The sequence below is a fragment of the Microcebus murinus genome, chromosome 18 (assembly GCF_040939455.1).
Source record: "Microcebus murinus isolate Inina chromosome 18, M.murinus_Inina_mat1.0, whole genome shotgun sequence".
Taxonomy (NCBI): Eukaryota; Metazoa; Chordata; class Mammalia; order Primates; family Cheirogaleidae; genus Microcebus; species Microcebus murinus.
In genome coordinates, this window is record NC_134121.1 from 2,224,619 (window position 1) to 2,252,362 (window position 27,744).

Sequence of the window (27,744 nt, forward strand, 5' to 3'; positions counted from 1 at the left end):
ATTACTAACCCCGTCACTGGGACTTAGACTCGGCCCTGACACCACTCTCCCAGAGTGTATTTCGCAAGTGCAGATGGGCTGTGACTGGAGTCATTTAGGACCCACAGAAGTAGACATTAGCCCCAGGACAGGAAACCAGGAGATGTCCTAGCAAACTTCCTCTGGCTAGTCACCTCAAGGGGCTGAACACCTGACCTCCCAAGACCATCCCCTGTAGAGGGAGGATGTCGAGGCCCCTGGTTTTAGGGAAGGCTGGGAGAAGCTGCCCAGAGACCCCAACCGGAGCTGCAGCAAGGGAGGGTGGAGAGAACAGGGACTGCAGGCTTGGCCTCTGGATCTAACTCTGCCAGCAGACCACAACCCCGGGCGGTTCCCAGGCCCTCTGGGCTTCGGTCTCTTTGTTTCTGAAACCAAGGGCTAGACCAAGTCATGACACAATTGCTGCTGCTTCCGCTATATAGAATCCTACAGCAGACAAAGGAACTGAACAGCGGCTCCTCCCTGGAGCCTTGTGCCAGTGCCCCTGGGGCTCGAGGGCAGAAGGCAGTGGGGGCCCTGTCTCAGACGTCCCAGCTCTAGCCCTGGGCCTGGTGGTGCAAAGGCAGCCCTAGTGTCCTCTAGAGGAGGGAGGAACTTACAGTTGTAAGTTGCTCCAGATCTTCATAGAGCACCAAGGTCCCTGCTGGGCCTTCTGCCAGCTGGGGTGGCAGAGAGCACACTGCCACACCCTGTCTGGAGGCCACACCGAGCCTGGGGCAGGGAGAGGGCTTACATCTTTAGCATTCAGAGGTGCTTTTTTAATTTGGGCTGCTGCAGGAAGGGAGGCGTGGAGGGCAGGCCAGTCACAACTAGTGGCCTCTGGGACAGCCAGAGGAAGGTATGCTGTTGACAGCTGGTAGCCAGGGAGTCTGGGCTTGGTGAGGGGCCAGCCTCTGCCCAGCTCAGCCATACTCAGTGATGTTCGATTTTCTGAGAGGATGAGCAAATATGTGCACCTTGTCAGAGACCCAAGCACAGGTCCTGCAGGTCACTTCTCCATGGCTCCGAAGCAAGAAAGGAGGGTGTGGCTATACCTGCCAAGCCAGCAAGTGGGCAGGCTTTCTGAGGTCTGAGCCTCCTCCCTGCTGGTCACTCTTCTCACCAAGGCCAGCTAGGAGTGGAGGCCACTGGGAGATGGCCGCAACTCATACAACTTGGAGCATTCACAGTGCTTGTGGGGTTAAAAAGACCTGTCCCTCTAGGCTGCCATGGTGGCCAACATTCCTACTGAGCACTAGGAAGAACAGTACCCTCAGAAGGCCACTCTTAAAACTTCACCCAGGTGGGGAGAGGAGACTCCTGGGTAAAGGTTACCTCACTCCTCCCGGCCTGGGAATGTAAAGATCGTGGCAGGAGTACAGAACTCTTCTGGGTGCCCTCAGCCCTGCAGCCTGGCCCAGGTGTTGTCAGTTGTCAACCACTAACAGGACTTGAAGGAAGAGGAGAGAAGGGTTGCTGCTGCGGTAGCACTGCCGGCAAAATAGAGCTACTGAGTTCTGGGCTGGCCTCCGAAAGCCAGGGACCCAGGAGGAGCCGGGGATGGTGGGGATGGGCCTGGGTCATCCCATGAGGCCTGGGTCCTATTAGGCTTCTTAGTCTTCTCTCAGACTGGAGTCGGAGAGATGCTGGTTCCAGGAACAGATGCCGGAATGTATCCTCTGCATTTGCATTTCTCACAGAAGCCCAGTAGGAAGCATCTAACATCATCCAGACGTGCTACAAACGTCAACAAAATAAACTCTATGATGTGGACATGGGATTGGTGGGTGCCTGGGCTTCGAAACTGTAGAAGGAAGAGCCTGGATAAGTGAGAATGGGAGTGGGCAGAGCTGAAGGGCAGAGCAGGGAGAAGGGAAGCCCAGCCTCCCCAGCTCAGAGCACAGAAAGGTGCTCTTTCTGACTCCCATGCAAATCCTACCTCCTCTAAAAGGGCTGTGTGAAGTGTGGCCCCAGAAGTCTGCAGGCCCCTCCTGGTATGTGGTAACCAGAAAGACAGCTGCTAACTTTCTCCACCCGGCCTCGGAAGAGACAGGGCAGCCCAGAGCTATTCACAGAAGACCCAGGAAGAAGACTGGTGGGATGACTCCCTTGCTCCCAGCCGCCTGGTGGAAGGTCTGCACCTCCTTAGGGACTGGTTTGATGTGACCTGAGCACTCAGACCCATCTCAGGGTCCCCACGCCCAGGAATGAAGTTACTGGGCCAAAGAGCTGTGACAGACAGGAGGCCATGGACGGAAAGGCCATGGAAGGGGAGGGGACGTCTGCAAGGGTGGGAGACAGAGGAAGGGCAGGAGAAGGTGGGGGCAGAAGCCCCTGTTCCAGGGAACATGACCTCCACCTGACTCCCTTAAGGAGGCTAAGTAACCCAACATGTAGGATGGTGAGGAAGCTGCTGCCTGGGGTCACAGGAGGGGCTGCAAGGCCAAGCTACCACCATGAGAACCTGCCTATTGGACAGGAACAGGTGAGGCCCAAAACCAGGATGGGGGGGAGAGGGAGTGGAAAGAGCCCCAGGTGGCTTATTCTGGCTTTGGACATGCCACCAAGCCACCAACAGCCTTGGACCCTATTGAGTGCCTAGCCCACATGCAGGCCCCCAATGCCATGTGTGCCCAGGTACCTTGGTCTGCTAATGACCTCATCTACCCAGCTTGCATGGGAATTGCTGGCCCCGTACATGCAGATGGAGGACACGAGAGAGGAGTGAGCAATGACAGGGCTTGGGATGGGAGCAAGGACCTTGGCAGCACTCAGGCTGCCTGCTGGAGGAACCGCTCCTCCTAACACCACATGACACAGCACATATATCGCTGGCCTGGTCTCAGAATGCACTGGTCCAGCTCTAGGCACTCCCCAGCCTGCCCCAGGGACCACGGATCCCCTTTCCATCCCATCTGTCACCCAGACTCTCCCTAGAACCCAGCTCCCACAGGGAGGGCAAGGGCTCCCTAGGGGACCCATCTGGGCAGAGCGAGCCCTGGCCATGTGTGAGACAGGAGGGGGAGGTGCCCTTGCCCAGGCTCCCCTGTTTCCAGGCCATCAGTCTTCTCCACTATAGAATGAGGATTCTGTAGAAGCCTTTGATACTCTTCAACTGTAGGGTTCTAGGTTAAGATTGGGGACAGACACAAAGTGGTCCAGAAAGTGGCACCTCATAGAGCAGGTGTCCTCAAACTGCGGCCCGCCGGCCACAAGCAACCCACCGAGGACATTTATTCGGCCCTCCGGGTGTTTTTGCTGCTGCCTGTCCTGCTTAGCAGCCGACTCGTCTGGGCCCACAGTGCACATGTGTGGAATGTGCACTGCACTCTCCAACGGTCTGAGGGACAGTGAACTGGCCCCGTTTAAAAAGTTTGAGGACCCCTGCCATAGAGAGTGCCCCTGCAGCCCAGCATTGGTCCCCGACCCCACCCTCAACATGTGGACTTGAACTTCTGGTCACTCACAGTGCTTCCTTGCTTACCAGCCTTGCTCAAGGAAGTCTCCCACGTCTCAAACTCAAGGGCTCCGTGTCCCAATCCCTCTGCTCTGCACTGCTGTACGAGCACTGCTACAGCCAGCCCAGTCCCCAGCCAAGGCCATCTCGGAGTCTGCCTCCTCCTCAGCCTTGAAGGATGAGAGGGATTCTCCAAGATCCAGTGCCTGTGCTCCCAGCCACGCCTGACCACGTGTGGCTTTCAACCATGGCCCAGGCCACAGGGTGTTGGTAGCAAATGCCCCCCTGCTGGATTGGTAGTTCCTGGAAGGCCAACGTTGTGGGTTCCGGAGCACAGAGCTGGGACCACAGGCTCTCTCATGACCTGGGCCCTCCTTCCACTTTCAGGGGAGTGGGGTGAGGAAAGACCGGTCCATTTTCTGCACTCAGACAAAGAAGCCAGATTGTGCAGCGGCAGAGGAGTGGCTATGTGTGCGGTACAGTGGACGGGCCGAGACACACCACCCTCAGGGCCATCACTGGGGAAGACACATGTGCTTTTAGGCAGTCGCGAGCTCTCACAGGTTATGGAGCCCAACGCGTCCTGGGGAGGGTGTGTGCAGGGTGCTGGGTGGGCTGCAGAGCTAGAACTCGATCAGCCTACAGGTGATGGGGTTTAGACAGGACAGGTATGGTCGGTGTGCTCTGGGGACTAATCTCCCTCCGGGTTGAGTGACAGATGAGCTGGGGATATGGTGAGAGTGGAGGAGGGGAGGCCAATGAACAGGCCCAAGGAAGGCACACAGCCCCAGGACCAAGAGGGAGGCCCCAGAGTCCACAGGACACGAGCAGCAGCCTGGGGAAGTGCGCAAAATGGAGAACGCCCTGGTTCCTGGGGTGGTGAGTGGATACACAGTGATGCTGAGGACAGAGGAAGCCCAGAAGAAGGAAGAGTTGCTTAGGGTAAGAAACAGTGATGCTGATGCCACCACCAGCTCGTGGCCCATTTGATGCTGGACCCGAGGGGGTGGGCATGGAGCACCTCTTTCCGCAGCCCGAGCAGACTCACCCACTGACGATCTCCTTGGTTTCTGCCCTGATGAAATGCTCCTTCTCGGGCGTCAGGATGCACAGGGAGAACCTCTGGCCCGTGCGGCCCTCCCCATCCACCACATCTGTGCACTGGTTCATGTTGATGGTACCCTGGGGGAGGGTCGTGGGCTGCAAGAAGACAATGGCAGAGACTCATCCAGAGGCCAGCCAGTGAGGGCATAGGTGTCCCACACAGTCCCTGGGCAGCCCCACGTGACCCCCAGGTGTGCCCTCCCTCCCCTAGGCCTTCAAGGCCCTACATACCCACCCCAGGAAGGGGCAGGGGCAGGTCAGGCTTTTTCCAGAGGACAGCCAGCTGGACATCCCTTCCTGCTTAGAGAACAATATCCCACTCGTACCAGAGGAAGGGGTGGAGGATGGGGGGGAGTAGAGAAGGGGACAGTGGCAGCCAAGATTCTAGTCTCAGAGGGGTTGCTGATCCAAGAGAGCAATGAGAAAAAGCTCCAGAGGAGGTGGTTTCAAAATAGCAGGGTTATTTTTAGAGGCAAGGGAAGGGCTGGAGAGAAGCCACATCCTTGGGAGCAGGATCTGGGACTGGCGCAATGTGAGTCCTTCAGAGGAGCCTGCCGGCGGCCTGGCCCACCAGCACCCTCCCAGGGGCCCAAGTGCAGCACACAGGGGCTGTGCTGGCCAGCTCCGGCAGGACAAACACTGACTCTTTTGTTTCTGACAGCAAAAATTATTAAGACAGTGAAATCAGGGACAGAAAACCAAACATAAGAAAGGAAGGTTTAGGAAATGCCCACAGAAGCGAAGGGGCTACAGAGGGCCATGCTGAAGACAGCTAGCCCTGTGCCCTCTGGGCTCTTACTCCAACACAAGGATATTCTGGGAAAGCAGACAGGTTGCCACTGCTACCACCAGGCCAGGAGTCAGGGCGCCATCCTCGACACCCTCTGCACTGACAGTTCTCACAGGACGGCCAGTTCTGGGGCAGCTGTCAGCTTCTCCACCCAGCTTACCCAAGAGCCCACCACGTCCTTGGTCGTCCTGGAGAAGCAGTAGGTGCTTGCTCATTGAACTTGGGAGAAAAGGCGAACAGCAGCCCTCTGGGATAAGAGCTCTAAAAGGTTTCTACCACCGTCCAGCTGGGAACTGCCGCCTGCTGCAGGCAGGGGCAGGGGCTGGCAGAAGAGCAGGATGCCAGGTCTGGTGGATATGCTGTGCTCAGACTGACCACTCCCCCAACCACTACCTTTTCACTTGTCAGACACTCGTAGGAGCTTCCTGTTACTTCCACCAGGCTGGCCTATGAGCTCCTCTGACCCACCTGCCACCTCTTTCCACATCCCTTGATGCTCACCTGTAGGAGGCAAATCCAAGAGTGCTGGCTTCGCAGACCTCTCACCCACACACAGGCACTGGCTCTCTTCCCCATGGGGGGAAAGGGGTAGGTGCCTGGCTCCAGAAAGCCTTTCCCTGTGAGGCCTCTGGGCTCAGCTGCCCTCTGTGAGCCTAGCTCAGAATGGAGGTGGCAGAGCACGAGGGCCAAAGGCTGGGCTCACAGGGAGGCCTCTGACTTTCAGTGGGAAAGAGCTTGCACCTCTGGCTCCAGTGTGAGCCACAGTGTTCACAGTGCATCCTGCCTCCACAATGACCCCAGGGGGACACGAGGAGGAGCCTGGTGTTCTCCATCAGTGCAGCAGCCTGCAGGTGCCTCTCACTGACACTCCTGGAGCTGGGCAGGGCTGCCCTGAAACCAAGCAGGGGGTTTTCTCAGGGAGCAGCGGGCAAGGGCCTGGATCCAAGTCCCCACCACCTTCTGGCTGGGGAGGTCCACACTGAGCACTGAACACACAGCTATAGGATGGGGTTCCTGGCCCTCCCAACCTCCTCCCTCCAGCTTTGGTCCTTTTATTCTATTCTACAGAAGCTCTGGTCCCCAGGCATCTCAGGAGTCATGCAGATACCCATCTGGACCCTCTCTGGCCATGCCAAGAGTTGCTCTGGCTTCCCTCTCAGAGCTCAAAGCCCCCATAGAGAAATGCATATCCCCCTAGCACTGACAAGGTGCCTCATCTCTCAAAGGCAGATCCTCTTGTTTGAGAAACAAGGAAACTGATGCCATGAGCCACAGTGAGGACTGGGTGCCATGAAGCTTAGAGTGTGGGGCCCACCCAGTGGATTCATCACCAGAGTGAGCCAGGAGTGACTGCAGAGGGCCAGGGGTGTCCAGGGGCTTTTCCTACTTGACTCCTCCTCCCTAAGCTTCGACACCCAGGGTCTCTGATACTGACAGAACATACCCTGGATAAGTGTTATATCTGTATCACAAGACAACCGATTATGAAATATGATGTATACAGTGCACACAGCCAAAGATAAGTCACATGGGGACAGTAAAACACATCAATAGAAACGGTAATATTCTCTTCTCAGGGACCGCCCACTGGACCCCAGGGCGCACAGGCTCCACCCTGAAGCTGCTGTTCCAGGGTTCAGTGTCCTGCGATGAGACTCCCCTCTCGCACAGTAACCATTTCACTAGACACTCGGCCCCCAAAGACCCTTGCCCTGCTGCTGGAGATGGCCATGGCCAGGCACCTCAGCCTCACCAACAAGTAGGAAGTAATACCCCCAACCTATCCACCCCTCCACCCTCAGTTACCCAACGTGCAAGATGAGGTTGCTACCTCCTTCCCAAAAGGATCTCAGAATCATCAATAAAAGACAAAAACTTAACAAGATAGACCAGAACTGAAGGAAATTTACATTTATTTGCTAACTATGGGTCAGGACCCTACAATTACAATCTCTTTTATGCCCCTTAAATATTCCTTGTTGTGAGGTGGGCATTACCTAATCCCATTACAGACACAGGAAAAAGGGTACCAACGGAGGCTAAGTAACAGTCACACAAGAAGGAAAAACTGACTCCAAAGCCCAGTCTGTCACAGAGCTTCCAATGAGGTAGCAAGAGGTAGGAAAAAACATCCTGCTCTGAAAAAAGATGATGTCATTCTTAGCTAACCCTGGTATTAACTTTTCTTTTTAATAATATTAATAGCTTTATTGAGATATAATTCACATATCATAAAATGTCCCTAGTTAAAATGTACAATTCAATGGCTTTTAGCACATTCACAGAGTTACACAACAATCAACTGCAGAACATTTTCATCACCCCCTAAAAAATACCTGAACCATTAGCAGTCATTTCCCTTTGACACATCCCTCCCTCCAGTCTCCTCCCCAAGCCAGCAACTATTAATTTGCTTTCTGCCTCTGTATATTTATCTATTCTGGATATTTTGTATAAATGCAATTCTACAACATGCAACCTTTTATGTGTGGGTTCCTCCATTTAGCATATTTTCAAGGTTCATCCACAACACAGCATGTATGAGTACACTCATTTTTATGGCTACATAATATTCCAGTGTATGGCTATCCCACACTTTGTTTATCCATTCATCTGCTGATGGACATTTGGGTTATCTGCACTTTTTGGCAATGTGAACAGTGCTGCCATGAAGATGAGTACACATGTCTGTGTGGATGCCTGCTTCATTTCTCTTAGGTGCATCCTATGAGTAGAAACACGGTAACTCCATGTTTCACGCTTTGAGGAGCTGCCAGACTATCTCCCAAGGCGGCTGTACCATTTTACATTCCCACCAGCAGCATGTAGGATGTGGCACTAACTTTTTAAATTATATCTATGCCTCGCTTCCAAGCAGGGCTCTCAGAGGGCAGATCCAAGAGCCTACGTCATGACAACCTGCTATGAAAACAGCTCCTTCCAGGTCTTGGCAGCACCACCGTCAGCACGAGCGACCGGCCACAATGTCACTCTCATTTCCACACACTTGCTGAACACCAGGCCATGGTCCAAACCCCTCCCCTATGTACTCTCAATTGGACACACCCATAATACCGTGAGGCAGGTGCTGCTGTCACCCTATCCTACAGACAGGGAAGCAGGCCACCAAGAAGGTGAGTACGGTCATGTGCCACCTAACCACATTTCAGCTGATGACAGACCACATATATGATGGTAGGATTATAACACCACATTATTGTGCCTTTTCTATGTTTACACACATAAGTACTTAGTGTTATGTTACAGATGCCTACATTATTCAGTACAGTCACACATACAGGTTCGTAGCCTAGGAGCAATAGGCCATACCATGTAGCCCCGTGTGTAGAAGGCTGCAACACTTAGGTTTATGTAAGGATACTCTATAATGTTTGCACAAGGATGAAACTGCCTGATGACACACCTCTCAGAAGGTATTCCCATCGTTAAGAGATGCGGGACTGTAATTTACGCTAGGAACCATCCCAGGAAATAGCCACGCCAGGACTTAAACCCAGGCACTCTGGCTCTGGAGCTAGCCCTTTGCCACTCTGCACTCAGCTGTGGGTCTGGTGCTCACAAAGCTGGAGCAGATTCAACCATGGGATGCAGATAGCCCTAGGCCAGCCTATCCTCTCCCCCACCTCTGCTTAAGAGGCAAGATATACCCATCTGCATTCTCAGCGCTCAGAAGAGAGATGAAAACGTGCCGCGCTGCAAGAGCAAGGGCAAATATCTAGGCCGCAACCCAAATCCAGCCAGAGGGAACGCCTTGCCTCTCACACTGTCAGCAAAGAAGGCACTCTGAAGAGCTCTCTGCCCTTATTCTGCTCCTCCAGAGTTTAGAAATCCAGGACTCCTGGGATGCCAAGCTTCACTTAGTTTTGCTCATTTCCTTTTCCAAAAAAGAGATGGCTGCCTGCAGGCCAAGTTATGGGTTCTGTCTTTGCCAGACTACAGCCATCTGGACCCTCTGGTCCTCCTTCTGGCCTCCATGCCACTGCAGCTAAGAGCAGAGCTGCTAGAGCTGCAGACTATTTCAGTGGTAGGGCATAAGACAGGAGCCTCTCTCTAAAGAAGCCTGGCCCTCTTACCTGTTCTCTACCCAGCAGCCCACAGGAGACTGAAGCCTGTGTCTGGAGCCAGAGTGGCCTTCCTGGGTTAGGGCAATCCTACCACAGCAGCCTTACCACCTGGGGACCCTCTTGGGGACCCTCCACCCCTCTCTCAGCCCAAGTAGGTACAGTTTTGGGACAACTAACTTCTGTTTCTGGTTGACCTCTAGGGGTATGGGAAGATAAGCTTCTAAGAGCCAGAGGGAAAGAGGAGGAAAGCTGGACAGAATACTGAGAGGGGCTGTCCAATGTTACAGGCAGGCCCTTTCCTTCAGGCCAGATGCCATTACAGAGCCAGAGGTGGCTCACATGCCTGACCTGGGAGGGACCGTTCTCTTCTATCCCCCACTCAGACAGGAAGACAGAGACCCACAGGAACAGAGTCTTCCCCCCAGGGCAAATAATTCTACCCAAACCTCAAGGCCTCATACCTCAAACCTCGCTGGGGCCACCTGGAACAAGTCTGACTCTCTGACTGGCACCCCTGCCTCTCCTGCTTGCCATCTTTCCTCACTGGCCTTTGCAACTATGTTGTACAAAGTCATGCCAAGTTTATCAGGGAACCTGTAGGCAGGACCACCAGGCCTGAGCAACGTGAAGGGCTTACTCAGCCCTGCCCTCAGCCTGGCCCTTGAGCAAAAGAGGGCACTCACTGAGCTGCCTCCTCCCTCCCCAAGGTAACGGTAATGGTCATGGCACCAACAGCAGGCAGCGGGGAGCCAGGCTCCCTCTGCAGAGAGCTGGTGGGCAGGTGCGCTGGAGGCTTGGTTTGTCTGCTGGAGGCAGGTTTAAGGAGAGGCCCTCCCTTTCTTTGGGACTGGAGAGGTTGGATCCGAGTTCTCCAAGGAAGGAAAGCAGCCACTGGGGAGCACAAGCCACATCCCAGGCACTCCGGCACCCAGATCCTGGGAGGAATGACACTAGCCAGGCTCGCAGGGGCTCACAGACACGGTCTCCACGGTTCTTCCTACTGTAGCCAAACTGCTTCTAGGAGCCCAATTCTAATGAATCATGAACCTCTCTCTCAAGGAGGTGCTAGTGACCATCCCAAAGGCTACCTGGTGGAGAACAAGCACCTGAAGTTGCTCCAGGGCGGCAGGCCTTCCCAGCCAGCAGAAACCCAAGTCCTTTGAGCAAACTGGAAAGAGCTGTGGAAAACAGGTCATCATCCCACCCATGCCTGGAGTGAGCAAAGCTTCGGCCTAGCCTCTGTGCCACAACTCAGAAGCGTCAGGCAACCACAGCCAGGGCCCAGGGCCAGATAAGGGGCCACAGCTGGTGCCCACCAGGCAGAACTGTCTCCTCCCTTCTCAGTTGTCCCCAACCCCTAAATATTGCACAGCCCTCGTGGTTCACAGGCAAGTTTCACAACCATCATCTACACTGAAGCCTGCCCTGCTGCACAGAGCTGAGCCCTTGTCCCAGTGCTTATCCTCAGGTACCAGGTCTGTTTCCACGTCACACCTGACCACGTGTGGCTTTCAACCATGGCCCAGGCCACAGGGTGTTGGTAGCTCAGTGGTTCCCAGATCTAAGTAAGGTATACTCTGAGCTTCCCATTTTCAGAACCCTCTAGTCCAGGAGAACCTACTCTCAGAGCCAAATTCCAGCCGCCCACTCGCCATCTCTGTGATCTTAGACGAGTGGCAAATTAAAGGCTCAGTTTCCACAAATGTAAAATGGTGGTAAAAATATGCCTAATTTTTTTTTAGGGGGGTAGAGACAGAGTTTCACTCTGTTGCCCGGGCTAGCATGCCGTGGCGGTAGCCTAGCTTACAGCAACCTCAAACTCCTGGGCTTAAGCGATCCTCCTGCCTCAGCCTCTGGAGTGGCTGGGACTACAGGCATGTGCCACCATGCCCAGCTTTTATTTATATATATATATATATAATTTTTTTTTAGTTGTCCAGCTAATTTCTATTTTTAGTAGAGACGGGGTCTCACTCTTTGCTGAAGCTGGTCTTGAACTCCTGACCTTGAGCTATCCTCCCACCTCGACCTCCCAGAGTGCTAGGATTACAGGTGTGAGCCACCGCTCCCAACCATAATATGCCTAATTTTGATTGATTGTAAGATGGCGTAGCTATTGTGGAAAAGTTTGGCGGTTCCTCAAAAAGTCAGTTACCAAAATGAAGCAATTCTACTCCTAGGTATATATCCAAAAGAACTAAAAACAGGTGTTTGAACAAAAACTCACACACAAATGTTGGTAGCCGCATTATTCATAATAGCCAAAGGCGGAAACGACACAAATGCCCATCAGTGGATAAACAGATAAATAAGATGTGGTGTGTCCCTATAATGGAATATTATTCAGTCATCAAAAGAATGAGTGAACCTTGACAACATGATGCCAATGAACAAAGCCAGTCACAAAAGGACAAATACCGTATGATTCCACTTCGGTGAAACAGCCTGAAGAGGCAAATCCACAGGGACAGAAAGCAGACCAGTGGCTGCCAGCGGCCGTGGGGAGACAGGAGTGAGCAGTGGCTTCATGTATGTGGGACTTCCATTTGGGGTGATGAAAGTTTTGCAACTAGACAGTGGTGATGTTGAACATTATGAATAATATACTAAATGCCACTGAACTGTACACTTTAAAGTGGTTAAAATAGTGAATTTCATATTGTGTGCGTTTTACCATGGTAAAAAAAACTCACTTTGCAGAGCTGTCACAAGACTAGACATGATGTTGGTCATGTGAAGTGAGAGCCATGGCTCAAGCTCAGGCGGGCACACCCATGTCCCCTCCTGTTCTTCCATGCACACCCCAGGCTGCCAACCTGAGCAAGGAACAACGGTCAGAAAACAAGGTCTTTGAAACTCTTCCCTTCTAGAATGCTTGCCACAGGGGAAAGGGAGGGAAGCGCCAGGTACTTTCAGTCCCCCTCCCCCGAGCAGAGAGGCAGGGCCCTGCCCAACTGAAGAGCTCCAGGCACAGACTCTGTGGCCAGAGGCTTGTGCCAAGATGGCCAACAGGGGCTCTTGAAGACAACAGCTGAACAGAGAGTTTTATCTAAAGGCAGCTGGGCGACTCACACAGATTCCGTGTACCTCACTTGGTCCTCACCTTGTGGCCTGGAGAACACCAGGGTCCAGTTTCTCAGGCCGCTCTCCACGGGAGAGAGAGGATCTGCCCCTCTTGGAGCCCCAGGCCGACAGCACGTGACCCAAGCACTGCACCTGCACTGTAGCCACGGCCTCTCTCCACCAGCTCTAGGTGCTCGCAGGCCCAGCTCTGAGTTCTTGCAGCCCCTCTTTCCTACTGCCCATAGATCCAAACGGGGATGAATCTCAAGCCTGGGATTCTGTGGGGAGTTCTGTGAGAGGTCTGGCAGGACGAGGCCAGATTGGAACAGCTGGGCCACAATGAGGAATCCCTGGGCTCTACTCTCCAGGCACTTGGTGCCTTGGAATGGATCAACAGGAACAGCTCCCAAACCACCATTCATGAGCTCACATCCAGCCAGGCCATCCTCCTGCCTCAACTGCTCCAACAGCCTCCAGCCCAAACTGCACCCTGCAACAACTGCCCCCACCTTACCTCCTGGCCCTGCTCACTGGCCTGGGGGACCTGCAGCCATGCACTGAGCACACCAGCACCCTTCATTGCCACCCCTGCCAGAGATGCCTGCCTGGCATCCCTCACTTCCTGGGTGGTCGCCCTGAAGCAGGGGCCCTAAGCAGAGTTTCTAGCACATAGACAGGTCTGCCCACCTGCTCTACACACTAGGCTGCAAGGCGTTTGATAAAATTAATTGTACTGACTCTACACAACTAGGTCAGTACCTCCCAAAATGAGCTTTAGTAAATATTTTTGAATGATGGAACAAACCAATCCCTCTAGATTTATATCACAGATTTATTTGTAATACAAATATTTAATTTATTGATATATGTAATAAACATGCTTTATTTATAAAACAGGAACTATCAATATTACCAAAATGCCATGTTTGTCAAGAGCTAACAGGATGATACATGTGTCAAGACCAGACATGGTAACAGGCTCGGGCATGAGATGGAGAAGCTATCTGGGAGGAGATGCAAGCCTCTGAGCAGATGCACCACCTCCAGGGGTCCAAGGCTTTCCAACAATCAGTTCCTGGGCCCCCAGAGGCCATGGTCCAGGTGGGCGGCCACCTCCCAGCCTTGAGCCAAGACTCCCAGGACTCTGCAACTGTTATAGCAGATGGTAAGACTGAAAAGCAAGATGTGGTGAGTGACGCCGCACAACTGCATCTACATGAAATGCCCAGGACAGGTCAATTGAAAGAGATAGAAAGCAGATGAGTGGCAGCGAGGGGGAGGGGAGGAGGGGAGGGTTGGGGGTGACAGCTAAGAGGTACAGAGCTTCTTTGGGGAGTAATGAAAATGTTCTAAAATTAGATTATGATGACGGTCATACATCCATGTGAATGTCCTAAAAGACAACAACTTGTACACTTCAAGATACTGCACAGGTAGCAGGAAAAAACCATGAGTTTGGTTTTTCAAGAGGCCTGTGAGGCTCCATCAGGCTCCCATGGGAAGGTGAGCTGGCCTCCTGCTGCTGCCAGCCCAAGTCTGGAGGCACTTTACACCTACCTGAGGTCCACACGCGGAAACTGAGGCCCAGGTTCCCTAACTCCTAACCCACCACTGCATGCCACCTCCACCATAGGAAGAGGCAAGGACCATACAGCTACAACCAAAACCCTAGAGGCCCCAAATTTTCATCTACTGGGTCTGACAACAGATGTCACTGTAGAGACAGAGCCGTTGCTCCCATCCCTAGAATGTCCTCCTTTTAAGATTTGGCTCTGGGCCCATCTAGAGACAGTGTGGGCTTTCTGAGGCATCTGGGGCATCTATGGATGAGCAGAAAGCGCCTCCAAGATGTAGAGGATCTGCTAATCCCAGCAGCAACTGGGAGCAGCCCCCGTCCCCACCCCCACCAGCAGCCTCTGTGCACAGAACAGAGGCCACAGCAGGCCAGGCCTGACCCTCCCACCCCAGCCTGCCACCCCTCCCCATTCCTGGCCCTCAGCTCCAAGGCAGAAGCAGCAGCTTCCCCAGAGCTCGGCCCTTGGGCCTCTGCTCCTCGCCTCTCCCTTGGAGTATCAGGACCCCACCCTACAGCCAGACCTCCATGACATGGAACCCTTGGCCCAGTAGCATGTCATCACAGTACAAGCCACACACAGATGGGCATCGACAGAGGCACAAGTCTGACTCAGCTAGGAATGGCATAATCCGGCACTCTGGCCTGGTTCACCCCAGGCCTGGAAGCTCACTTCCTTAGCTCTAGCCCCTGAAAGAAACCAATCTCCTTCCCATCAGCTGAACCACTAACCCTTACCGCTCTGCCTTTCCTTGTTTCTACCCAGCACCCACATCCACATGAAGACTTTCTGTGCCCAACTCACCATATCCTTCCTCCCCAGCCATAGGAAGCCACCTGGTGGCCCCAGGCCTCGAGGGCACCGAAGTCACACCCCTTCTGCCCTTGGCTCTTCCACCAGCCTGCACAAATGTCCCTCTACCCTACTGAGTCTCGCGGTCTTCGGGAGCCGGCCTTGACAGCCTCTGGAGGAAGTAAGTTATCACCCACCTGGCACCCACCTCAATCTCTGCTCTGACTCTGCTCCCACTTCACTTTTATAGTCACATCTGCCGACAAGAGGAGAAAAGCGGTCTGTGAGGCCCAGCCTGAAAGACCCTATAAGCACCTTAAACTCGCTGCACAAGCATTCAGGTGGAGACTGAGTCATTCCTCCAGGGCTTGTGTCAACCAACAGAGGTTTACTGAGCACCCACCTGGCGCCGGGCACCACTCTCAGCTGATGCCAGGGACACAGAGAAGAGGATGATGGACGAGGGCCTGCCCTTGGAAAAGCTCATGCCAGTCTTGAGGGATGGTGGGAAATTAAAAAGAAGAGAAACCACTCCATGGGTTCAGGTGGATGAAGTGCTAGGGATGTAAGGGAGTAGGTTCAGGAGCCGGGCTTGGCCAGAGGTCCAAGCAGAGGCTGAGTGGAGGGAAAGGGAGGCCGAGGTCACCAGGCAGGGTCTGAGGTCTGGTCTGAGGATGCTGGGGTAGGACCACGGCAGTGGAGGGGAGCCAGGAGAGGAAGTGGCACCAAGTGAGGCAGGGGCCCTGAGGGAACCCTGGCAAAGAAATGGCAGCCAGGACAGCATGCTAATGGCACATGGGAAAACTGGAAGGGAACACATTTTGAAGATAAGAGCCAAAGGGACTTGAGGTGACTCTGGGTGTGGGGGAGATCAGCCAGGACGACTCCTAGAATTCCAGCCTGAACAGCTCAGGTGAGAACAGGAGCCACCAAATTTCTTTTATTTTAATTCAATACCCGGCCTACACCCCAGCTACCTTTCTTTGACATTTCTGCATAGAAAATAGGCCCTTTAGTGCTAATGCCATCATTGTTGGGACGCAGACAAAGAAGGCAAGAAGGAACACCGTGCAGTGGAGGCAGAGACCGAAGACAGGCCAGCAGCCGTCTGCCAGGGCACAAAACAGGACCAGCAACAACCCTGGGGCATCCTCAAGTGGAGGAGGTACTGGGAGGGCCTCCCAGAGACAGCCCAGGGCTGAGGACATGGGCTGGAGGCAGGAGGCGGAAATGCCTAGGGGCAGGGTGCAGAGCCTGGGCAACACAGGAGGCTGAGGCGGATGAGATGAGGGGGAGGACTTGGATTCAGCTTTCTTTTCAGGTGTGAGGTGCATGGAGCAGTGTGCTGGTGTCCACAGCCCTTATATCACTTCTCAACTTCTCAGAGAGCTGCTTCTTCAGAGAGAGAGAGAGATGTCAGGTCAGAGCCTCAAGGGCTGGAGACAGAGGGACTCAGCCGGTGAGGAAGCAGAGCCCCAAGGTCAGCAGCCTTAGGGAAGAGCTGACTTCGGTACCCTCAAGGCCTGGGGCCCCAGGTGGCTTCCTATGGCTGGGGAGGAAGGATATGTGAGCTGGGCACAGAAAGTCTTCATGCCCAGCCTCTCATGAGGCCTGCATGCCTCTGGGCAGGGACAGGGCAGGGCACTGGCCGCTTATGCATGGCCTGGGAGCCTCTTCATCCTCCCTCCCCCTCTGTCCCTAGCCCCATGCTCAGGAGGCTGATGTGCTCCAGCAGAATTGGGCCCCCCACAAAGGGGCCAGAGGAGGAAACCAGGAATAAACCATACTTGGCTCACAGGAGCAATGGGCAGTGGAGGTGTGGGGACCCAGGTGAGGCCCACAGGGACAGACTACAGGAGCTGGAGCTGTTTAACCTCCAGGGTATGAGGCGTGGCGGGGGATACAGGACAGGGCCACTTCCCCAAACCATCAACCCCACAGCATCCACTGGACACCAGGCCTGGGGCCACAGTGATGAGGAGACATGGCATCCACCTTGGACTGCGCCCAGTGCAGAGGGGAAGAGAGGGTGACAACAGTGCCGTGGTGAGACAGGAGCTGAAATAAAAGTATGTAGGAGGCAGGAGCAAGGAAGCCAAGCTTGGAGAATTCAAATATCCTAAAGGTGGCTCTCCAGGGTTAGAGCTAGGCCCAAAGAGCAGGACAGTGGAGACGTGAAATTCGGCTTGAGAGAAGGATGTGCACTTACCGAGGGCCTTTGATAGGTGGATGTCTGTCCCCACAGACGTGAGGGAGCGTCATCACCACTGTACACAGGGAAACCATAGCAAAGCAGCATGCCATCGCTGAATTGGCTACCATTGGCATGGGCTCAGCTAGCGAGCATTCACCAAGTACTTGTATGCAGGGCACTGGTTGAGGTATTGGGGGCACAGAGATGAACCGCACTGACAAAAGCAAGCTCCTGAAGCCAGCCTGCCAGTGTTATCAGGCAAAAAACAACAAGATGGACGGTGTATCGCGTGAAGCGCCACAGTAAGAAATGACTGTGGGCAAGACCTCCAGGGACAGGGAGGGTCAGGGATGGCCCAGTAGGTGTTGGGCGGGCGAGGTGACCCTGCTGGAGGGAGCCTGGGGTACAGTGGGACCAGACTTCACACTCGGGAAGGCAAGAAGGCTGCCTGCAGCACCGCTGCCCTCAAAGTGTGGGCGACAGCCAAGGTAGTTCTCAATTCCCCTATCTGGGCCTGAGTGAGTCCAGAAGTAAAGAACACATGATCCTGAGAGGGGTGCTGGCTTCTGCCTGTAGTTATTCCCCAGTGCCAACCTCTCAGGTGCCACCCATCACTAGGACTCCCTCTTCAGCAGAGGCAGAAAACAGAGGTCCCAGGAGGCATAAGCCATGTTGCAGGTGCCCAGGCTGTGGGGACATGGCGGGAAAGCCCCCAGTGATGCTCCCTTCATGGCTCAACCCCCACTTCGGAGCTTTCCTACATGATCCAGCCCCTGTCCTGCCTCAGGATGCCTGCCCAGACCTTCCTCGGCCCCCAAGGGCAAGTCCATCAGCATCTGGTTTCCTGGTCCTCCCAGCAGCCCTGGCATAAAGCCACTTCCTCTTTCCCTGAGTCTCTGCGGTACTTCTTTCTTCACTTTTTAAATAAACTTCTAATTTCGGTAAGGATTGAGGATTAGGGAAAAGCTGTGCAGAGGACATGAGGAGCTCCCACACACGCCTGCCCAGCATAGTGCACATGGCAACGACCCGGCGGCCCTGCGCATTGCTGCTGAGTGAGGCCGGTCCACGCCAGAACACCTTTACATTTGGTGTCCTGTCCCAGGCGACCTCTGGCTGTGACACTTTCTCACACAATTGTTTTGGTGACCTTAGCAGCTTTGAGGAGTGCTGGTCAGGCATTTTGCAGAAAGTCCCTCAGTTTGGCTTTGTGTTTTTCCCAGAGCTAGACCACAGGTATGTGTTTTAGGGAGGAAAGCCACAGAAGGTGACATGCCTTCTTGTCCCATCGCTGAAAGGTCCCACGCTATCACTGTTGCTGTTGCCCTTGAGCACCTAGCTGGGCCCCTTCCCTACGTCTCGGGAGGCAGGAGGTCACTCTGTGTAGGCCACATGTGAGGACAGGGAGTTATGCTGCCTCTCTCCTTAGGAAGGAAGAATCTGCATACATTATCTGGAATTTTTCTGCACAGGACATTTTATCTCTTTTCTCTCATTTATTTCTTTACTTAATCATTTCCTTGTATCAGTATAAATTCATAGATGTTTCATGCTCTGAATTATAACCTTAGTCCATATTATATTGCTAAAAAGGAATATCTGAGGCTGGGTAATTTATAAAGAAAAAAGGTTCATTTGGTTTATGATTCTGGATGGCTGGTAAACTCAAGATTGGACATCTGCATCTGGCAAGGCCCCCAGGCAGCTCCCACTCATGGCAGAAGGCTAACAGGGGCCAGCACTTGTAGAGATTAAATGGTGAAAGAAGAAGCAAGAGAGAGAGGGGAGGGAAGTGTCCGTCTCTTTTTAACAACCAGTCCAGGGGGGGGGGGGGCACTAAGAGCAAGAACTTACTCACTTCCCTCACAGAGGGCATTCATCTATTGTTGAGGAACCCACCCCCAGGACCCAAACACCTCCCACCAGCCCCACCTCCAACACTGGAGATCAAATTTCAACATGAGGTTTGGAGGGGCTGAACATCCAAACTACAGCAGAATCCAAGACTATGTTGTTATTTATTCTGCTGCTCAAACTGTCCCACTGGGAACTTTTTCAGCTGATTCCTGTGTCCCTTTGACACTCCCCCACCCACATCTACACCTGTGTAGTCTCTCAAAGCACTTCTTTACTTTCTGGCCCTCCAAGGTACTCCAGGCTCATCTAGTATATTTCCTGCCCGGCCCTAGAATCAGCTCTTTTCCCCGAGGAGCTCCAGTTCCTCTTACTGGAGAGTGGCATTAAAAACCAAGATCTGGTTAAGCAGTCACTGCTCTTCAGGTGTCAGGGCTTCTAGGCCCTCTCAGCTGACAGAACAAGGACATATAAGTGCAAATAACCTGGATGCATCACATATTAATATCTATAAACATTTCTCTCTCTATTCTTATGTATCTCTAATGTCTATACCAAGCTAAACACCCTAATATCACCCTTCTCCCCCTGCCCACCTGTGCCCCACACTCTAGCCGTGGCTCCCACCACGCACCATCCACTCACTTAACTGCTCAATCCCAGCACACGTGCGTGCCGGCCTCAGAAGCATCGGCTAGCACCCCATGAGGGAACGATCTCACCTTGCACACGGTGCTATACAGGTCCGCGTGCCTCTGAGTTTGCAGACCCCACTAAGGGCCAAAGGTACAATCCCTTTTAACCACTGCCTTGAATCTCTGCCATAAGTGCCCTAGCTACCTGAGAACTCAGCGGTGGGCGGTACAGATACTGGTTGAATATTTCAGTTCTTTGGCATGAGTTTTGACACCTCTCCAAGGCATGTCTGGAGAGGAGGGAGGGGAGAGAAGTGGAGAGTAAGGAGAGGACACAGAGAAGGGAAAGAGAGAGGAGCGGGCTCAGGACCCTTCCTGGCCTGGGGTGCCCTTCTGGCCTGTCTGAGCACGAGGACAGGTGTGGGGTGCTGCTCTGGAGAGGAGCCAAGCACAGTGCTACCGCTGCTGGCTCGGCACAGCCTGGGCCTCGAACAGAGACTCCAGACTCCCGAGTCCTGGCGTGCCTGGCCCCCACCTACCTTAGCCTCTAAGGGAGAGAGTGTTGCCACTCCACGTAGCATAACTGCTTTTCCCCCCAGAAGCCTGCCAGGGAGATCTGGAGAAAAGAAGCTGCTGTTTGCCACAGTGAGACTGGAAATCACACAGCTGTGAGGTCCAGCACATCCACCCAGCCTTCAGCGCCTCCCTGCTCACCCCAAGCACAGGGTCTGGGGGACCAGAGCCTCCCTAGAGGCCAGAAGAGAGGAGCTGGATCAAACTGGAAGGTTCTAGAGCTTAAAACAATGGCTCTCAGCTTTTGCAGAATAATGTAATCACCTGGGGAGATTTTTAAAACAGAGGTTCCATGCTCAGAAATTGATTTAAATTCTCTGGGGTCAGGGTAGGGCATGGGAATTTTTTTAAAGCTTCTTTAGTACTTCTAACGTCCACCGAGGTTGGGAATTACTGCATCAAAAGGAGACCTTGATCTCTACTTGATGCCAGAGGCTCTGTCCCAGGCTGGTCATCCAGCTGTAATAAGTCACTAGCAACTTTTGTCTACACCCAAGAGTGCCCTATGAAAGCAAAGACAGAGGAGCATGGAGACAAGACACAGCTGGGAAGAGCCTGGTGGCAGTGAGGGCTGAATGCATGGAACTGTGACTTCACAGGGTGCTTGGGGCAGCACTCAGAAAGGCCCTGCCAGTCACAATAAAAGCAAATGAAACTCTGGGGCGGCCTCAACTAGGCGGAGAGAGGGCCATCCTTCCCCAGCAGGCATGGCACTGAGGACCTGGGACACAGGGAGAGGTGGCAGCTCCATCTATAAGGGAAACAACCCTTGCAGAGGCATGTTGGGGGAAGATGTGGCCAGGGCTGTACTTCTGTGCAACAAAAGGGGACAAAGCCCTGGAAAGCAGGGGCCTCTTCAGCCCTGGACTTGAGCCACAGGATTGGCCCCTTTGGCTCCTCTTGGAGCAAACATCATGCTAGAGCAGAGTGTCTGCAGGCACTCGCTGCAATACAGGCACACACTGAGCGCTCTCACACATGCACCTTCCTGCCAACCACTTACAGACTCGGGGGCAGCAGGCAGGCTCAGCAGAGCCCATGCAAGCTTGAGGCCCAAAGGACTTCAAATCACCTGTTGGGAAGAAACTCTCAATGTTTTTCCAAGATTCCAAACCAGCTAGAGAGAGAGAAGCGCAAGACAGCTCAAAACATACCAGGAATCACTGGGTTTCCCTGGTCAATCGGATTTCAGATATAAAGGGGACAAAGGAGTGTAAGGACTCTAGCAGGGGACCCACTGGAGGACAGTCTGAGGCATGCCCACCAAGTTCACCTGTATATAGGCCAGGCCACAGCCCTCTAGCCCTGTCCATTGCCCTGGAGACACTGGGCTGCAGAGGAAGCCTGCTGTGTAGGCATGACCCAGGTGTCTCCCTGTACCAACGGCACCAGACTCAGGATGTACAGTCAACTCTAGACCTCCTGAGCTCTCGGAGAAGGAAACTGGCTTGGGACTGAGAGCCCCAAACCCGCTAAGGACAGGCCTTGTGCCCAAATGTCAGATGCTGGAGCAACCTGAACAGTGCCCAGCCTCAGCCTGCATCCTACTCCTCACACCTAGCCAAACTTGGCACCAGCTCCCAAGTCCCCACCCTGCCCAGGCTCTGAGGCTCCTTCCTAAAGACTTGGGGTTTGCCACTGAGAAGATCTGGACCTCCTGGCTCTAAGTTCAGAACCCTGGAAGAAGTGCCCTATTACTTTCAGACCTCAAGTCATGGGGAAAACCTCAAACACCAACCCTCTTTCTTTCATGACAGTGGGCCTAGGGCCCATCAAACCCTGACAACCCTCCAGGCTATGTTTCCAAAGGGCAAGAGCTAAGAATTAACCAAATGTATTAAAGATAAAACCTCCCCTCAAGAGAGTCAGACATCAAGTCCCTCTCCAGCTTTTTTTCTGCTTTCACAGACAATCCTATTCAATAAAAGGATTGTTAAGAACTTCAATCCCTTGCTGATTTGCTTGAGTTCTTTGTAGATTCTGGTTATCAGCCCTTTATCAGATGCATATAGTTTCTCCCATTCTGTAGGTTGTCTGTCTGTTCTACTGAGTGTGTCCTTGGCTGTGCAGAAGCTTTTTAATTCCCATTTATTCATTTTTCTTATTGCTATGATTGCTTTTGGGGTCTTCATCAATTCTTTGCCTAGGCCAATATCTATAAGAGATTTCTGAACATTCTCTTCTAGAATTCTTAGAGTTTCACGACAGAAACTTTTTAAAAGAAGATAGACTAATGGCCAACAAACACATGAAAAAATGCTCAACATCCCTAATCATCAAGGAAATGCAAATCAAAACCACAAGGAGATATCCCCTAACTCCAATGAGAATGGCTTTTATCAAAAAGTCCCAAAACAACAGATGCTGGCATGGATGCAGAGAGAAAGGTACACTCATATGCTGTTGGTGGGACTGCATACTGGTACAACCTCCATAGGAAGTAGTTTGGAGATATCTCAAAGAGCTAAAAGTAGACTTTGATCCAGTAATCCCACTACTAGGCATCCAACCAAAGGAAAAAAAGACATTTTATTAAAAAGTCACTTGGACTCGAATGTTTATAGCAGCACAATTTACAATCACAAAGATGTGGAAATAACCAAAGTGCTCATTAATACATGAGTGGATTAATAATGTGGTATAGGTATACCATGGACGCTACTCAGCGATTAAAAAAAAAATGGTGATCTAGTATCTTTTGTTAACAACCTGGATGGAACTAGAGACCATTCTTCTTAATAAAGTATTGCAAGAATGGAAAAACAAACACATGTATGCAATACTAAATTGGAACTAATCGACCAACACATGTGCATATAGAAGTAGAATTCAAGGGAAATCAAGTGGGGGGATGGGTAAATTCACACCTAATGGGTACAATGACATTAACTGGGTAAAGGGCACACTTATAACTTTGATTCAAACTGTACAAAAGCAAACTATGTAACCAAAATATGTGTGTCCCTGTAAAACTCTGAAATAAAAAAACAATTCAAAAATTTAAAAAAAAGGAGCTACAATCCCCTGCCAGTACCTCCAAAGGCAAGGCGAGCGTTTGAGAAGGAAGTCCTCCTCTCAGACACTCTCGTCTGCCCCTTTCCCACTGGGAATTCCCAGTCTACCTCACATAAAGTCAAACAATTCTTCCAGGGGCTCAGCATCAACAATGAGGTTAAGACTGGCCCATCTTTTTTACTTGCCACTCCTACCTTGTCCTTAACACGCAAAACACGTGCACACTGGTCAGTGAAGGCTCAGTCAGTGACAATGTATGTGCATGTGTGGGGGTCTTTGTTCACCATGCGCCTCATCCCTGATCAAAGCCCACCCGCTGAGACTGATCTGCTTGCCTAGACTGGACAGCTCTCCCCCCGAGTCTGTCCAACAGGCCTGGCCAGAGCCTTTTACTGGTCAAAGCCGCTGAGGTACTCAGGAAGACCAGGTTCGGGAAAGAGGAGGAAACCCCACACAGATGCCATCTGTCGTGGGTGACATCCAGGTCCCAAAGCACCATGCACAGCCCAGTGGCCAGCAGAATGGGCCTCCCAAGCATTCCCCGCACACTCTCTCAGAACTAGAACTCAGCTCTTTCGAGATCCCAGGCTCTGCTTGCACCGGGCATGGTGGTTCCCACTGCCAGCATCATGTCCTCTAGGCAGAGGCTTCTATAAGTTGATCACAAAGGACCAAGAAGCAAATACACCCAGACATGACCACAGGCTCACTGGAAAAGACCAAGAGTGTGGGAATTCAGTTTCCTTTCACGCGTTCAGTCGCTCAATGGACAACGGGGTATTAAGCACCTCCACCATGCTGGGCCTCTGCAGGGGCTGAAGGGACACAGCGCTGAGGTCACTACCATTCACTGCAAGACTCCACAGACATCCTGCCCCAAACAAGCAAGCTTCCAGCCCCCTGGAGATGCCGCACTTCCTGGTCCAGGTGCTGGTTGCAGGTACACACAGTCGGCCTGTACTGTGACGTGAGCACTTTTCTGTATGTGCGGTTTACTATGATACAAGGTTTCTAGAAAAAGCCTCCTTTTGGGTGGAAGATGTCCCATACAGAGTGGAATGACCATTTTAAAGATAAAACCCCTGAGGTGTACTGAAGGGAAGGCCCTGCCTGGACCATGGGGCTGGTAACAGCTGAGCTGGAAGTAGCACCCAAATCAAACCCCTTCCCATGTCCTTCTGTGGAGTCGAACTGTTTCCAGTGGAACAGTCCCTCACTGGAAGGCATTTCCTCATTCCAGGATTGCAGAGGATCAGAGACAGCAGCGCCCCACGCCCCATGACTGCCCGCTCCTCCTCTGCCTCAGCGGCCTGACTCTGAGCAGAGGCCAGGGCTCTTGTCTGGACAGCCTGAGTGGCCGCCAAGCTGAGGCGAATGAGAACTGCGTCCCTCTACCCCGTTCTCAGGGGGCCAGCACAATCCGGCCTCAGCAAGTGGAGTACTGCAGGGTCGGGGGTCCCCACCCAGTCTCAAGGCTGACTCTGCCTACCTAGGAGTGCAGATAGAGGAAAACAGGTGACCTCTACCACAACAGCAATGAACAATGCTGGACTCCCAGGAAACCGCTGGCCAAGAAATGGCCACCAAGGCTACCTGGGAGCTGACCCAAAGCCTGCAATGAAGACAGCCTGGCAGCATCCTCCTGCCGGGCAGGTGACTGGGCAGGTGAAACCCCCTGAGGGACAGCAGGCAGTGCTCCCTGACACCAGAAGGAAACGATGCCCATCTCAGATGACATCAAATGAGATTAGTATTCACTTGAGGATAAACAACAGAAGCCTATTTTGTAGGCTTTTGTGTGCAGCTTATATAACTCTAAAGGGCTAACCATGATGCAAGAGGAAATACACAATACACCAAAAGCGTACACAGGGACAACTGGGGCCAGCTCTACAGATGCACTTGGAAGCACCAAGGCCCCTCAACTTCACCACATACTGACCACTCCCCAAACCAAAAGAACCCCAACCAAGGAAGCTTTTCTCGAGAAAGAAAACTTGAACCAGTACCCACTGGGGCCTCAGGGAAATCATAGGCCGTGGGCTTAAGGAACAGAGCTGGTGGCCCACACCGCTGGGCCTCAAGTCCTCATCTTGGTGCAAGACCAAAGGTGGGATTGGGGGGACAGTTCCCTGCAGCAAGCTGGCCAGCAGCACTCCAGGACCTCATGGGTGGCTGGGGGTGGGGGAGGCATGGAGAAGACGTGGCAGAAAGAAAACAGTTGGGTCTCCATGTCTCTGTGATGCAGGGCAAGTACTCTGCTAGCAGCAAGGGGAGAAAGGTGACAGTCACAAAGGACGGAGGGAGAAATGGTTCTGCTTTCATGGCATCCCCACCCAGAGCTGATACAGCCTTGGACCACATAAATAGGAAGGAAGGACAACAGACACGGTCACCTAGCTGGCAGGGAACTGCCAAAATAATTCTCTACCAGGACAGGAATGATGCACTGTGTCAATTCACCATCAACTAGCTCATATGGCCAAAGACTTGGCACAGCACAACTCTACAGACACGCAGCCCGGCCTATTGTACCCTCTGAGTCCAGGCAACACCTGCTCATACCAAGACAAGCCAGCACTGTGCTAGATGACTTGTGCAAACGTGTGGCTCTGGGCAAACTACTCAGACTCTCTGGGCCTCAGCTTTTCACCTATAAAAAGGAGGTAAGACGGAACCTACTTCATAAAGACTGTCATGAGGATGAAATGAGAATGCTCACAGAACACTTAAGAACAATGTCCAACACGTACCAAGTGCCGTGTGAATACCTAACAAATACGATTCACATTCTTCATTGTTTCCTTAGTTTTACTCATAAGGAAACATGCTCAGAGAGGTTTAAAAAATTTGCTTGGCCCTCAAGGAAATGCAGATTGAAACCATGATGAGCTAACACCTCATAGTCCCTGGGATGGCCAATTGGCACAGACGTGGAGAAACTAGAACCCTCCAAATTGATAGAGGGACATAAAGTGGTGCAGCCGCTTTGGAAAACATTTGGCAGTTCCCCTCAAAAGGCTAAACATAGCTACCATATGGCCCAGAAATTGCATTCCTACATAAATACTCAAGAGAAGGCAAGGTACAGTGGCTCACGCCTATAATCCCAGCACTTTGGGAGGCTGAGGTGGGAGGATCACTTGAGGCCAGGAGTTCAAGATCAGCCAGGACAACATTGTGAGACCCTGTCTCTACAAAAATTAAAAATAATAAACATATGTACATATTCAAAAGAACTGAAAATGCGTCTACACAAAAAATTGGACACAAATGTCCATAGCAGCATTATTCATAATGGCCCAAAGGTAGAAGCAACTTAGATGTCCATTGGCAGATAAAATAAACAAATGTAATCTAAACATATAATGTAATATCATTAGGCCATTGAAAGGAAGGAAATTCTGACACATGCCACAACAGGGGTGAACCTTGAAAACATGATGCTAAGTGAAACAAGCCAGTCAAAAAGGGCCATATATTATTGTATGATTCCATTTATAGGAAACGTCCAGAACAGGCAAACCCATAGCACAGGAAGTGATCTGGGGCTTGGGGTGTTGGGGGGAAATGCGGCATGATCACCAAAGGGCTCAAGGCTTTTCTTTGGGGTGGTGAAAATGTTCTCAAGTTGACCGTGGTGATGGTTACAGAACTGTGTGAAAATACTAAAAACCACCAAACTGTTCGCTTTAAATGGGTGAACTGTATATGTGAGTTACATCTCAATAAAACTGTGACCAATAGGCAGTCACACAATTAACAGGTGGCTGAGCCAGGCCCAGTGATGGGAGTCCCTGCCCACATGGCTGGGCCATGCCACCTCTGCCTGCCAGTCATGTTCCTCGGAGTTCTAGGGACACTGGCCCTCCTCACCTCTCTGATATCTCCATGGTTCAGAATGTATAAGAAATCTTGCAGCCCATGCCAAAGAGAAAGTCAAAACATGTTATGTTTGAGGCCCATTCTGGCCTCAACCCATCTGTCCAACCTTGTTACCAGTCGCAGAGGCTGCAGCAGAACCAGACCCCACAGGTGGGGTCTTGGACCAATTTCTTCCTCAGTAAAAAAGTATGACCCAGGCATCCAGGGTGTGGGGGATATGGAGGAGGGAAGGAGTAACAATCACACACCCCCCTCTCTCACCCCAGGCATCCACAGAACATCCAGGATGGGGACAGTAGGGCAGAAAGTAGTTTCCATCTCCCCCTTCCCCAAACCAGTTCCTGCACACCAGGCCAGTCCATTTGCTCCACAGATCTGAAACTCCTGCCTCTTCTGAGAACTTTAGGTCTCCCCACACCTTGCTGACCTCACCTCCTCCAGATCGGATTCATACCCAGCCCCTAGGGAGCCCTGGCTTCTTTGGTCTGACTCACTTCCTCCTCCCCAGGCAGCTGTGGCTCCGTCCGTGCTCCCCACTTGGCACCTGTGCATCAGGCTGTGAGCACTTCCCTCCACAGGTGTCTGGGGATCTGACTCCTAGCAGGGCCACCAGCTAGCTCCCTGAGGCCAGAAGCAAAGTCCCCCTTCAAGTTCCTGATTCCAAAGTAGAAACACAGCAGATGCTTAGAGATCCCTGAATGAACA

General features: G+C 52.4%; 1 protein-coding gene across 9 annotated transcripts in view; it reads right to left on the minus strand.

The window, feature by feature from the left end:
- The window catches only part of MPRIP (myosin phosphatase Rho interacting protein), a 137,299-nt gene that overhangs the window by 52,546 nt on the left and 57,009 nt on the right, over positions 1-27,744 (minus strand). For all 9 annotated transcript variants that reach the window (XM_012737937.3, XM_075993993.1, XM_012737945.3 and 6 more), the window contains one exon: positions 4,524-4,675. In XM_012737937.3, coding sequence (XP_012593391.1) covers positions 4,524-4,675 — 152 coding nt within the window. The remainder of the gene's footprint in view (positions 1-4,523; positions 4,676-27,744) is intronic.